Source organism: Mustela lutreola, chromosome 3 (assembly GCF_030435805.1).
Source record: "Mustela lutreola isolate mMusLut2 chromosome 3, mMusLut2.pri, whole genome shotgun sequence".
NCBI classification, from domain to species: Eukaryota; Metazoa; Chordata; class Mammalia; order Carnivora; family Mustelidae; genus Mustela; species Mustela lutreola.
In genome coordinates, this window is record NC_081292.1 from 171,624,179 (window position 1) to 171,639,287 (window position 15,109).

The window sequence follows — 15,109 nt, forward strand, 5'->3', positions numbered from 1 at the left end:
GAAGGGTAAAACTTAGAAGGCTTGCAAGAAAACAGAACAACAAAATATAATTCCCTAAGAAAACCAGCTGCAAGGACAGGAGCAAGAACCAACTCCTGAATTTGAGTTCTCCAAGGAAGAAACCAGCAAAATCATAATCCTCCCACTGAGAAAATGACAGAGAAAGCAAACTACAGTTACTTATATAGAGATCTAAGTAGAAGGCAAAGAAGAAAAGGAAAGGGACATGAGATTCATGAAGCATTCTCACGCTCCTTCACTCTCTGACTGAGGAGCAGGGTGAACTCCCCACCATGAACACAAGGCATGGACACCTTTGTCCTCAATCACATGCTTATAAATAACCCAGGTTAGGAACAGTGTGGTCTCAGGATCCTTGGAGTCACAGAAAGACCAGGGGTGCCTGAATGAAGCAGAGGTCCCAGGCATCAGAGCAGGGAAGCCGGCTGCAATCACCAAGCCCAGGAGTGGGCTCTCAACTTGGGGTTGCCATAAACCCCGAACCACAGCACAGTTGGGTGACCCCTCCTGGAGCAGCGGCCCAGCAAGCGACAGAACCAGCAGGAGATTCCCCTTCCACCCCCAAGTGGAGCAGCATGTTTGTGAGCTGCAGCAGTCTGCAGGGTTTGGAGACTCTAAGGGGGGTCATGTGCCAGAGGCAGAAACTATCAGTCACAGGCTGGGTGAGCACAGGGTACCGAGAGAGACGAGGGAGCGACTGACTGCTTTTCCCTGCGGGCCCCCAAACTTTTGGATGCAGGAGATTGGGATGCTGCCATTTTCATCCTCATCCTCTAAAGCTAGGTGGAAACTCTTCAGGGAACAAAGCCACCATAGGGCAATCTGGAGCAGATTAACCTGCCCCCCTGGCAAGGCTGGTGCAATTCTGCCCGTGGCAGGACACCTGAAAATCAGCATAACAGCCCCTCCACCCCAGAAGACCAGCAAGAACACCAGCTAAGGCCAAGTTTACCTATCACAGAAAACTGCAAAACTCCAATACTCCAATGGGGAAAATAGAATACAGAATTCATGGTTTTTTCTTCAAGACTCTTTAGTCTTTCAATTTTAAATTTTTTCTCTTTCTTTTTTTTTTTTTAAAGACTTTATTTATTTATCAGAATGAGAGAGAGAGAAAGCACAACTGGGGGACTGGGAGGCAGAGGGAGAAGCAGGCCCCCTGAGAAGTGTATTATTAGAAATAACTGGGGCTCTGAGCAAGGAACCTGAAGGAGGATTCCATCCCAGGACCCTGGGATCATGAGTCGAAGGCAGACACCCCACCAACTGAGTCACCTAGGTATCCCTCTCTTTCCTTTTTCAGTGAATTTCTTATTTTGTCAATTTCTTTTTTAAAATGGTTTTTAATTTTCATTTTTACAGTTAAATTTTATCTTTTAATTTTAGTTGTGTGTGTGTGTGTGTGTGTATATATATATATATATATATATATATATATATATATATATATATATTTCATTTTGGGATACAGTTTGTTCTAATAAACAGACCAAAATACACCCAGAATCTAGTGTATGGCTCTATTCTTTTCACCTGTCTGATCATATTCTTTTTTGTTGTTATTGTTAAAGTCTTTCATGTTCATCTTTACAGTTACATTCTATCCTCTCAATGTATTTAATTTAATTTTTGTATGTATATAAGTTTTTCTTTCTTTATGGTTTCAAGATGTAGTTTCTTCTAACAAACCAACCAAAATACACTCAGGATTTACAGTATTGCTTTGTTCTGTTCACCTATCTGTTTATATACCTTTTATGTGTTGGTGGGGGTGGAATCTTTTAATGTTCATTTTTACAATTACATTCTATCCTTTCATTGTATTTAATTTGTGCTCGCTTCGGCAGCACATATACTATCCTTTCATTGTATTTAATTTTATTTTTGTACATATTTAAGTTTTTCTTTCTTTACAACTTTGGCATCTAGTTTTCTAACAAACAGACCAAAATACATACAGGATCCAATGTATTGCTCTGTTTTGTCCACCTGTCTGATTATATTCTCTTTTTTTTTTTTTTCTTTTTTTTTTTTTTTCCACTTCTGGGTCCCCTCCGATTTGTTTAGTGTCTATTTCTCTGGGGTCATTGTTGCCATTTTAGTATTTTTTTCTCTTATTCATCTATTCTTCTCTGAAGAGAATGACAAGATGGAAAAATTCACCATGTTGGAACTAACAATTCCAATTGTTCAGAATAACAATTAAAAAGATACCAGCTGGGCTTGAAAAAAGCATAGAAGATACTAGAGGATCCCTTTCTGGAGAAATAAAAGAACTAAAATCTAATCAAGTCAAACTTTAAAAGGCTATTAATGAGGTGTAATAAAAAATGGAGGCTCAAACTGCTAGGATAAATGAGACAGAAGAGAGAATTAGTGATATAGAAGACCAAATAATGGAGAATAAAGAAGCTGAGAAAAAGAGAGATGAATAACTACTGGATCATAAGGGGAGAACTCAAGAGATAAGTGATACCATAAGACAAAAAAATATTAGAATGATACCCAAGAGGCACAGAAAACTCCCCTCAAAATCAATAAAAATAGGTCAACACCCAATATATAGTAGTGAAACTTACAAATCTCAGAGACAAAGAAAAAAATCCTGAAAGCAACTCGGGGATAAGAGATCTGTAAGCTACAAGGGTAGAAACACTAGACTGGCAGCACACCTATCCACAGAGACCTAGCAGGCCAGAAAGGACTGGCATGATATATTCAGGGTGCTAAATGAGAAAAATATGCAGTCAAGGATACTTTATCCAGCTAGGACGTCATTCATAATAGGAGTGATAAAAAGCTTCCAGGATAAACAAAAACTAAAAGAATTTGTGATGGCAAGAAATATTAAAAGGGTTCTCTAAAAGAGAGAGTCCACGAGTAACAGACCAGAAAGGAACAGAGATGATATACGGTAAGAGTCACCTTATAGGCAATAGAATGGCACTAAATTCAAATCTTTTAGTAGTTACCCTGAATGTAAATGGGCTAAATGCCCTAATCAAAAGACACAGGGTTTCAAATTGGATAAAAAAGCTGACTCATCGATATGATGGGTGGAAAACAATTTATCATGCTAATGGACATCAAAAGAAAGCTGGTGTGGGGCACCTGGGTGGCTCAGTGGTTAAGCCTCTGCCTTCGGCTCTGGACATGATCTCAGGGTCCTGGGATCAAGTCCCACATCAGCCTCTCTGCTCGGCAGAGAGTCTGCTTCCTCCTCTCTCTATCTCACTCTCTCTCTCTCTCTCTGCCTGCTTCTCTGCCTACTTGTGATCTGTCTCTGTCAAATAAATAAATAAATTCTTTAAAAAAATAAAGAAAGAAAGAAAGAAAGCTGGTGTGGCAATCCTTGAATCAGTTAAATTAGATTTTAAACAAAAGACCATAACAAGGGATGAGGAAGGACACTATATCATAATTAAAGGGTCTACCCACCAAGAAGATCTAATAACTGTAAATATTTATGTCCCTAATGTACAAGCAGCCAATTAATAGCAAAATCAAAGAAACACATTGATAATAATATAGTAATAGTAGGGGACTTTAACACCTCCCTACCGCAATGGACAGATCATCTAAGCAGAAGATCAGCAAGGAAATAACAGCTTTGAATGACACATGGACAAGATGGGACTTCACAGATATATTCAGAACATTCCATCCCAAAGAAAAAGTATACACATTCTTCTCGAGTGCCAATGGAAAATATTCATTTTTCTTGAAGGAAGTAATAGCAAACAGGATTAAAAAACCACCACTCAAAATTTTGTAGGTAGAGACACTTGGTATAGATAAGATTAAGTACTCACCAGACTACAGTTGATTACTGTAACATTTCAGTTAAAGTTAAAATTAGCATCCCAAATTCACCAAACCTGCCCTGCCAACACCAAAAATGGAACTTTAAACACTCAGCATTTTTTATAATTTCCAATTACAAAACATGAGAGAGGTTTTAGAACAGTTTTTCTGTTCAGTTTCCAACCTAACCATGGGCAGACAGCTGTGGCCTACACACATTGCCAAACCTGCCCCACCCTAGTCCCTGAGGGACCGCTACCATGTTAGCCACAAAGACAGAATCACTGCAGTTGGTCTCATGTTGAGCTTCTCGAAGGAATAAGGAAGAGGCAACCACCAAACAGAACGTGTACAACTGCAGGGTGGCACATGGTCATCAATCGCTACCTTCTGCAATTTATGTACCAAATGGGGCTCTCCAACTTCCCCGGAATGAAGAGAGAGCTGTTTGGAGGTCATCCCAACCCATGATCAAAACACATGGAATAAAATGCCTCTCTCATAAACAGGTACACCACCCCCAGACAGCTCAGAGATTTAAGATGATAAGGTACTGGTATTGCCACATTCCCATCCAAAGAAATCCAGAAGAGCAGGGCCGAGCTGAACCTCAGACAATACACCAATCTCCAGGTATTGTGTCACTCAGCTCTTAGTGGATTCACTCAGAAGCCCATACCTATTTAAGGAATCTCTTAAAGACCATAAACTTGGTAACAACTCAATATTAAAAGTTCAATTCATCACACTTAACTACTTTTAAAGGCTAAAGAGTTCAGCTCTTTATTTGAATGTCAAGACTAACTCTACTAGAAAAAAAGGAAAATGGATAATGAACCATCCTAGAGGAAACATAATGGGATCTGGGGGTAATCAACTAAATACTTAGGAAGTTTCCAAGCAGGGAGGACAAACAAGAGCATTCTCTATCGAGGGAATGGCTCCCTTTGGACAAAATACATTCCACAGATGTTCAAAGGGTGCCTCCCATGACAAGATGCACAAAAAAACTTATAAAACTTCTTGCATCAACATAATTCAGAATGGAACCTGTGCTTTTTGTAAAAGTCAGCAAGAACCTAAATAAACAAATCTAGTCTATTTTTGTCTCTCTAAAAACTTTATAATTTTAAATTAGAATTCAGAATGTTAAAGTTGTAAGGAACATTAGACAATTTAATCCATTGCTAGTTTTATAAATAAGTAAACTTTTCAATTTCCTATTGTCAGAGCAAAGGCTACATCTTCTTTTCTAACAACTCCTGTCTTTACTCTCCCTGAACTCAGGCCCTGGTTCTGCTATTCTACTCCTAATCCACCAGCGAACATTCTTCCAATTCATACCAGTTCACACTTGACATAGACATGAGCTACATATACCCATAAATCCAGACCAATGGTGATTGTGGGATTTACCTACATATAATTTATTGCCTCTACTATCCCCTCCCTCAATGCTTTCTAGAATGCCTCTAAGCAATGAAACTCACCAAAACCCCCACAAAACTAGAATGTAGGATTGTTCCAGTATCTACAACCAAAACTCACAACTGGGCCTTGATAGAGCTTTTAAAGTCAGTTCTTAGTTACTTAAAGGTGAACCTTTTAACATTTCTTCTCCCTCTGAGACAACATTACTACTCTATTAGTAGCCAAATAAGAGAATAAGGGGCATAAAAATAAGCCAATTCTAATAACACAACTGTCTAAAAGTTTCTTAACAGGACATTCCAGGAATATAATTTCAAGTAGGAGAACAACTTGGGCTTTTGAAACATTAGTAACTTATGCTTCTTAACTTCCTTTAACAAGCCAAATTAAACTGTGGCAACAAATAATTTGCACCTATAAATCAGATGAATTTAAATTATAAACACCTAACTAGGCCCCGCAATTTAGAGGATCTCTTCCCTGGCCCTTCTCCAGTCACACTCCTCCCCAAAAGTGAAGAGATCTCAGGGCCAAATGAATGCGCATCCTGGGCTAATCAGTCCCAAGCCCACTTCCAAGGCATACATAAGCATCTTCCCCAGGTCTGTCTGCCTAGAGATAGACCACAGTCACTGGTGGCACCCATGGCACCCAGTAGACTTAACAGGTGGTTAAAGGGCAGGTATTTCTAAGGCATGTGGACAGAACTTAGACATGTGGGATAAGATGCTCAAACAGATGCATGCAAGGGACCTTAATGAATGGGCGGGGGGAGGCAATGGAGACAGCAAAGAGGGGACAGGGAGTTAGGACTAGGAAGGGAAGAGGGGCACTCCAGAGGCAGGCCCTCTCCATCTGGCCACACTTTAGGATGGAGCTCCAAGGAGTTTGAGAATTCTACATTTGAACCCAGGTACACAGAGGTATATTTAACAAGAAATATATTTTATTTGTCATGAATGTATTTTTCCTAACAGTTCAATAGTTTGATATATATATAACTTCTAAATTTATTTATTTATTTATTTATATTTTTAAAGCAAAGAGAAAGAGTGAGCACAAGCAGGGGGAGTGGGAGGCAGAGGGAGAAGCAGGTTCCCCACTGAGCAAAGACTCCCACATAGGACTCATTCCAGGACCCTGGGATCATGAACTGAGCTGAAGGCAGCCACCCAACCGGCTGAGCCTAACATCTAAATATTTAATATAAGGTGCCTCCTTTTGTACTCTTGTCCTAGGTCCCACACTTGTCAGGAACCAGCCTACCAGGGATCTAACGTAGGGAAGTTCAATACCATGTACTCAGGGAAGAAAACAAGCAAGCAGTCAAATTTTCAAAATGCTCTATGTAGTTCCCCTTAACATTCCAGTCAATGACAGCAAACTTCAGTGCACACAGGAGATGGGAGGCTTGTAATCTGCTCAGCTCCCAGCAGTCTCTCAGGATGAACTCCTTACTCCACTGACCATGATTTTCATGCTTAGTAACTCATATTCTTCATACTTCAGGACTCTATTATAATTGAGCTCCCTCAACTGGTATGCCAATGAAGAAAGATTTATTCTTTCTAAAGTAGAGAAAATGCTAGTTATGTAGGACATGCTAAGAGATTATCTGTCTCTAACATGGCATTTTCCTGATTTTCATGAGTAATTTTTAATTACTGAACATGATTTTTACCTCACAAGCAAAGTTGGGAATCAAACACCATGTCAACTGTGCTTCCGTGGGAGGACAAACCTGCCCCTGCAGTTAAGTCACTGCCTCAAAGCTGACCCTCAGCTGTCAGAATAAACAGCATGGTCTGTCACAGAAGCAGAACAGGGTTCAGAGAGTACACGGTGACATGTCAGTGATACTTTTTATCTAATCCACTGGATAAGATGGAACCTGAGATACGAATGTGGATCCTTGACTTTTGTAGGGCAAGGGGGAAAAAAGAACTAAACTGAGCTTGAGAACAGGCCTTAAGGTTACTGGGGAAGCACATGACTAAACTTGTATTCTCACTCAACTCGTTATTGAACATCATGAAGTATGTTAACTGAAATACATATACGTATTCCATTTCCTCATCTATAAGCTCAAGTTTACTCCTATGCTCTACTCCACTTCTAAAACATCTATAATTCTACGGCTATCCTATTTACAGCAGCCTGGAAAAGTCATGTCAGGAATTTGAGAACATTGCTATCCTAGCTTTGCAAAATCCAGCCTTATCCAGAGACCTCCTGTGAACTATATGTCAGAGCAAAGAGCTTGGTAAAATGAGTCATGAACGGAAGAAAGGATATAAAGACCCAACGGTGAAGAGCCTTGGACCAAGTCCTATCTCCTGCAGAAAAAGTGAAGTGAGAAACTCTGACCAAAAGAAAAAAGCATTCCACTTCTTTTTTTTTTTTTTTGGACCAATCTGCAGATTAGCTCATGCAGTAGATCGAAAGTAGATAGCATATTTGTTTGGGAAAGATTAACTTAAATCAGTGGAAAAACTCATAAATCCCTCTAAGCTATAAACCAAGGGTGTCCAGCTACAAAAACTGGTGGGTGTCTGTGCAGGGTCAGCTGCTCGCCGCAGTCCTAGTAACAAACGCCATCCCCGCCACTCTCACTGTGAGTTTACTACTGGCAGAGGGTTTGTTAACCAAAGGCAAATTGTGCTTATTTAAATTTGAAACAAATCCTTGCCCATCCTGATTTTGTTTTACTACTCTGCTTTTTAGTTAGAATATATGATTTCAGTTTCAGAGCACACTTAAAAAATTAAATGTGACATTAAGTTTATTATGAAGTCATTGAACTTACCGGGGAAGGAATGAAGGCTTCATGAAACTTCTTTGGATTAATTCTCAATACACCCTTTAAAATAAAAAAATGAAATCTGTGAAAATTTAACTAGTTATCCACTTAGAAGATTACCATACATATGTTATTCTTCAATAAAAAGTTTCTGAATTAATTAAACAGCTCAATCTACAAAACAACGTAGGCATAGGAGAACTACTCATTAAATGCATGAAACGTGATTTCTACTGATGTCTGTAACAGGGTTCCATCAAAAACTGAAAGGCCACACTGGCACCTGGCTGTAAACAGGCAGAGAGGTGAGAAGGAGGAGAGCTTGGCCTGGAGTGGGAAAGTGGCAGCTACTGGGATTTTTTTGTGCCCCCATATGCTAGGCTTCACACTGCAACCTTTACTTTAAGAACAAGATTTTATGGGGATTACATCTCACTACATAATGGCCTTTTTTATTCACTGAGACCTTTCCACGCTTGCTTGTTTCCATGACAATTTTCGGAAGGATACAGGTTGATTTCCAACCTGGATACTTAACCTTGAGAGACCAGATGCATACTTTTTACTCTGGCCCTTCTACAGAGCTGAATGAGTCAATAATTCAAAATGGTCCAGAACTAGCTCTTAATGTAAATGGGAATCCTGGCTCCGACAGGCAGGCCACCCAGTCTGCCTTCACCTTCATGTTATTCCAGCACCAAATCAGGGTCTGCTTCTATTTACGCACAGGGGTGCAGACGGGGGCCGTCTTCAATAGCAGGTCAGTATTTTAGGCTCTTACAGGAAGCTGTAAGCCTCCCAAGGTTCCAGCTGCATTTGAAGGCCACTGGAACACATGGAGAGAGGCAGTTGTTTTCCTAAAAGCCAGCCTCAAAGGGTGTCTTGAGAAAGTGTTTCAAATAACATTTCCCCCCTAAAATGCTAGAAGACTCAAAGAGACATTAATTAGCAAAACAGGTGAGGGAATAAAATAAAGGAGAAAATATTCTCCCCTTCACTGGTGCACCATATGTGTTTACATTATGAATTTCCACACAACAGTTTATGCTATTGTAAACATCCCATGTAGACTTAATTCAAGATTTATTGAATACTCAAGACACTGAGACAATGTGGAGAGAGAGTGGTGATCAAGCTCAGTCCTTGTTTATAAGGTAAAATATGAAGGCTGCCATAAATGAGGATACAGCTGACTTGCAGCTGGGGCCACCAGGAAAGGCTCCACGGACAGTGTCTGACTTGGTCCTTGATGGAGGAGAAAAACTTGCCAATAAATCAGAAGGGAAAAAGAGGCAAAGACCATGTAAGCAAGAGTGCTTAAGGGGGCAAACACTCGTCTCCCATCATGCTGTCACTCTGCTTAGGGTAAGAGAAAGAGGGGGTGAGAAACAAGGCAGGCAAAGCTCTCTGAGGCCACCCTTTTTTATGAATGTCACAGCAATTTCACAGCTAAAACAGCTGGTTTTGCTGTTGTTGTTGTTGTTGTTGTTGGAAGACAAAATGCTTATTACATTTATCCAAATCTCCTGAAGATTCGCATGGCAGGCACTATGCCTCCTGATGGGGAAACAATGGAGAGGAGTAACAGCCTGCCCTCACAGAGCATGTGTCCGGTGAGCGGAAGACACTCCAAATAAATCAAGCCCATTCGCTCAAGTTAAATTTTTTAAAAATTCATTTTCTGATTCTAGGCACTGCTTTCTGACCTAAGGTTTGTTTTGTTTTTTCCCCCTCAACTGCTATTTTTCTATCATCCTTTCCAGCTCAGGGAATGGTTACTACCTAAGGAAGTAAAGAGAGGCAAGAATGCCTTCTGCTGTCAGAGGCCTTTTAAGCACAAAGCACGTGGAGAAGCTAACGCTGGGCTCAAAGGAGAGAGGTTGCTCAGGGCTCTTCTAGGCTCTATTTAAAAGAACGGATATTAAAAGGACCTTCAAGATTCTGTTCTTGACTGTCTATCCCAAAGATCCTGATATATAAAAGCATACAAGGGAAGACAGAAGCCTTGTTCAAGAAAAATATTTGCAGGTTGAGTGGAGCATACTCTAAAGAAACCGACCTCAGGAACAGATTCCCTTGGGAGTGTAAATCATACTGAGGAAAAAGAAACTTCTACCAGAATTTCACAGCAGACCAGAGTCCACCCCACAGCCTAATGAAGGTAGCGGTCAGTAAACCATGTCAAGAAACGGTCTTTTAACTAAAAGAGACTTCCAGCAAGGTTCTGTCTTACTCACCTTCCAAAGAGCAGGACTTCCATTTCTACATTTTTATGACTATCACCTAATCTACTCCAATCCCTCTTCACTCATCTTCCTCCTCAACCCCTTCCCGCCTTGGGACTTGATCAGTGGGGCTCCTATGTGTTCCACCTCCTCTCTGAATGCTCCTCTGCTCCTTGACTTAAGGGAAACCTGGCTGTCCCATTGATGTGATCACTACCCTTGAAGTGCTCTCAAAGGGAGTCTATCTCTCCTGTGCCATGTGTCTCAGGGACCAGAAGAAGGTTCTCCCCTGCTTCCCCACTCTTGCTTTAAAATTATTTTTTTCTCTCCATTCTTGATCAAAATCCAGATCCTCTGAAGATCGTATCATTAGCTCCTGCCTTGTTCTCAGTGCTATCAACTCCAAACCTTTTGATAGTATCCGTGATACTATCAAAAGTGGAAGCAGTAATGCTTCCACTTGTAGCTCACTGTCTTCCTCTGTACCACCATTCTTATAAACACTTACAGAACTTCGTATCCATGTGGTTGATGAGACAACCCTAGCCAGTCACTCTAGCCACCTTTTTTTCTCCACCCAGCCTAACCACTCTCCCCCATGTTCACTGCTGTCTCTTGGCACCACTGCTAATGATACCAACTCCAGACATGAAAACTCAAATATCACACTTTCTAATCACAATCTTCTAACCTTCTATTTCACTTAAGGTAAAAACCCCACTTCAATAATTCTTTGTCTTCACTAAGACTTCCAACGCAAGGAGCTGACCGCATTTTGTCCCCACACTATGTTCAGTGTGGCCACCTAGCTGCCATAACCTAGTTGCCATAACCATGGCCACCTAGTTGCCATGACCTGCTATTACCTCCTGCCCTTGCAAACTCTGAGTCCTGGGTCCACTCTCCCTCTTCTATTCAACTAGCAGGCCCTCTCAGTTAACCACAACTATCTGCCTTCTCCATGCCTATACCCAAGGAACTGAATGTTACTGTAGGAAAATACCACACAAACAGGCTAATTAGCCTAACTTGGCAATCACAAACATGTTTTATTTGGCTTACAGGATGTTTGAGAATACTTAAAGCAAAGGAATTTCACACATAAGTATGTATTTCCATATTTTCTTGAAAAACCAGCTAACCCTTCATGGCAGCAACCACCTAAGTTGAACAGCAAATACTTCTCTTTTTTTTTTTTTTTTTAAAGATTTTATTGATTTATTTGACAGACAGAGATTACAAGTAGGCAGACAGGCAGTCAGAGAGAGGAGGAAGCAGGCTACCTGCTGAGCAGAGAGCCCGATGTGGGGCTCGATCCCAGGACCCTGGGATCATGACCTGAGCTGAAGGCAGAGGCTTTAACCCACTGAGCCACCCAGGCGCCCCGAGCAAACACTTCTCTTATATCAATAAAAAAAAAAAAATCTCAAACTTATATAAATATACTACACGTTATAGGCTGTTTTAAGAGTTTTATATCCATCAGCTAATTTAACCCTCAAATCAATCCTACTCCCTTTCACCAATGAGAACACCGAGGTACTGAGAGGTGCCCACCCATGCATCCTTCAAGCCCAGCCTTCCAGAGTCCTCGCTCATAAATGCCTCAGACTGCCTCTGCTTGACACGGTCATCACCAGGGCCTCTCTACTCATTTATGCCATCTGCTCCCTTCCCCCAATACCCCAGCACCACCTTCCAGCCCTCTGTCTTCCCTGCCTCAGTTAATGGCAACATCATCCATCTAGTGGCTCAACTCAAAATTTAGGAGTCCTGCTTTATTCCTCCCTTTGCCTCGCCTTCACATTTAAGCCATCAGCCTCCTGCCAGTTCCAGCTCCACCATCGTCCATTCCCTGCCATCTCCACTGCCACCACCCTTCTTTCCTTGCCCTGTTTACTCCAATGGCCTTCCACATGGTCACCCAGCTTCCACTCGAGTCTATTCACCTCACACCGGTCAGAGAGGTATTTTTAAAGTATAAAATACATCATGCCCTCTCCCTACTGAAACCCTTCAGTTTCAGTAACTGAACTACTCTCCTAGCTGTGGCAGTTGCCTGACTTTCCAGCTTATTCCCATATCTTAATTCCCTTTGCTCACTGTGTCTAACAGCTCCCTGCATGTTCCTCAAAAACACCAGGCCTTTTTTCTGCCTGCCATTCTTCCTCAAGCTGGTCTCTCGGCCTGTGATGATGTTCTTTGCCTAATTCTCCTGAGAGCTGGCTCATGTCCACCCGTCAGCTCTCAGCTCAGAAATCACCTGCTCAGAGAGCCTAACCACCCCATGTAAAGTGGCTCTAACTCTTCTTTCTCATCTTTCTTACTTCCCAAGCAGTGGGAAGCACATGCTGTAATTCCCTCTTTATGTCTTAGGTTGTGTTTGCCCGGCTCCCCCAGTGAATTACCTATCACACTCACTGGTATGTGCCAGCACTTAGTAGTCAAGAAACATGAGCTACTTAATGAATGCTACAGAGTTGAAGCCCTCCCACCAGCCCTGCCTCTCATTTTATGAAGATTATTTGTGCCTTCTGAATGGTGGGGCAGTCCACTATAATGTCACTTCTATTTTTCCCTTTGATTCATACCCAAATGTTCTCCAGCTGATTTCACTTTAAACAAATGGTGAAGGTCCTAGAAACTAACCCATCTTGTCCTATCTTCCTGGACTAGGAATTCTTATAAGGTCCAATAACAACTTTATACCAATATTCTATTTTAGGGGAAACTGTGACATCATGCCTCAGGCTGCTCTAGGGGATCAACCCAAACCACCTTCAGCCAAAGTATCATCTGAGATCAGGAAACCAACCAATCCTACCATCATACCCATGTTACTCTGGTCATCACCCTGAACCTGAGTCCCCTCCAGGCCTATCCCGTACTTTCATTTCTTCCAACAAATCCTATAACAATCTCCTATACTGCACCTATGGAGAAAGGACATATGTACAATGTGACAACTTGTTTACAAAGAAAATTTTTTTCAAAATTATGTATATATGATCATATGTTCCTGCTGGCCAGTTCAAACACAGGAAAGGGATTCCTTTGGTCACTATGGATTCGTCATTCCTACAGAGGGCAAAACACCAATGAAATGTCAAATTATTGTTCGAAGTACTGAAAGCAAAAGTATTATTCTACTCCCATTTTTAAAATAACTCCTTAGTATCTCTCAATAAAAGTTTCTTCTCTGGATGGAGAGAAAAAAAGGGATGTCACAATATACTTAAATTTGAATATAAAATTTAACAAATACTTACAAGTGTATCTAATAAGTTTACTTTTCTCCAACAGCATCTAAATAGCTTTTCTTATCTAGCTTTTTATCTTACCCATCAAGGCCTGCACACATAAAGTTCATATCAGAAAGCAGATGGACTCTGTTTCCCTGCTTATGAAAATCTTATTTACAGTGTTGTATATTTCACACGGTGACCTCATATCTGGAACCCATTCCTCTCCCCATCTGCAAAGAACAACTGTTCTCATCTGTGGGGGAAGGCTCTGGCTGCAGAGTCTCATGATGTCACAAGCCAGGAGGAATCACTTACAAACTCCTGGGAAAGAGTTGTTACATTGATCAGCTTTGTTTTGTTTTAATTTCAGCAAAGAGTTGCTTCAAAAGCAAAAGTTAATAGGAAGGAGCAAAAACTGTATCATTCCAGAATATTTTCCTCATCATATCTCTATAAATTCTATAACCAAAATTAGAAGCAATTTTTCTTCCAAGTAATAAGAGTTTCCTTCACCCATCTTCAAAAGACAGTACCTTGATCCTTTATTCACTCAGTAAATAAATATTTATTCAATATAAACTTATTATGCATCAATCAAATGTCACACACTGGGCTAATTTGTGGGAATAAGACACAGCCTTCCCCACAAGAAAGTGAATGGTCTATTTGAGGAAACATAAATACCAAGAAATGGTAATAAGTTTAGCATAAAGGGTAAACAACAAAGTCAGCTTCAAGAAAGCAGTCATGGCCAATTCTGCTTGGAGAATTAAAATAAGGCTTCTCAAAGTGGGTAACATTTAGGTAGGGACTTAAAGTTCAAGCACAATTACATCAAGATAATGGGAGAAAGCATTCCAAGCACTAGGAACAGTACGTACAGATTCATGGAAAAAGCAAATAGCAGAGTTTTTTTTACAGGACAGGTCTTAAAGATCAGGGCAGGGTGAACAGAGCAGCATGTACCTAAAGGAGAGTGGCAGGAGATGAAAGTGGGAAAGGCACAAAAGGGTCCTCATACATGAAACAAAATGAGGGCCAAGAAACTTGTAGATAAAATGGAGCTCAGTATGTGGACTGAAGGATAAAGAGCAAATGAATGGATTAATGAAGGGACAAATGTCCAAATGCAGATTCAACTCTCCTAAGAGAGGCCTCGTCAAAGAAATCCAAGGAAAGTTAAAGAAAAGGGGGAGGGGGGGGTGGCTCACAGTACCTCCTAAAATCAGAAAGATCAACTTGTTTGTTAAAAAGTTTTCCATTCAAGGGCACCTGGGTGGCTCAGTGGGTTAAGCCACTGCCTTTGGCTCAGGTCATGAACTCAGGGTCCTGGGATTGAGTCCCACATCGGGCTCTCTGCTCGGCAGGGAGCCTGCTTCCCTCTCTCTCTCTTTCTCTCTCTCTCTTTCTGCCTGCCTCTCTGCCTACTTATGATCTCTGTCAAATGAATAAATAAAAATCTTTAAAAGAAAAAAAGTTTTCCATTCAAGTCAATAAAAACACTAACACAAAAAGATATGAGCACCCCATGTTCACTGAGGCACTATTTATAATAGACAAGTTATGAAAACAATCTAAGTGTC

At 40.9% G+C, this 15,109-nt stretch overlaps 1 protein-coding gene across 2 annotated transcripts in view; it reads right to left on the bottom strand.

Moving 5' to 3' along the window:
* The window catches only part of DIS3L2 (DIS3 like 3'-5' exoribonuclease 2), a 366,764-nt gene that overhangs the window by 288,053 nt on the left and 63,602 nt on the right, over positions 1 to 15,109 (bottom strand). For both annotated transcript variants that reach the window (XM_059167711.1, XM_059167710.1), the window contains exon 4: positions 8,063 to 8,116. In XM_059167711.1, the coding sequence (XP_059023694.1) occupies positions 8,063 to 8,116 (54 nt within the window). The remainder of the gene's footprint in view (positions 1 to 8,062; positions 8,117 to 15,109) is intronic.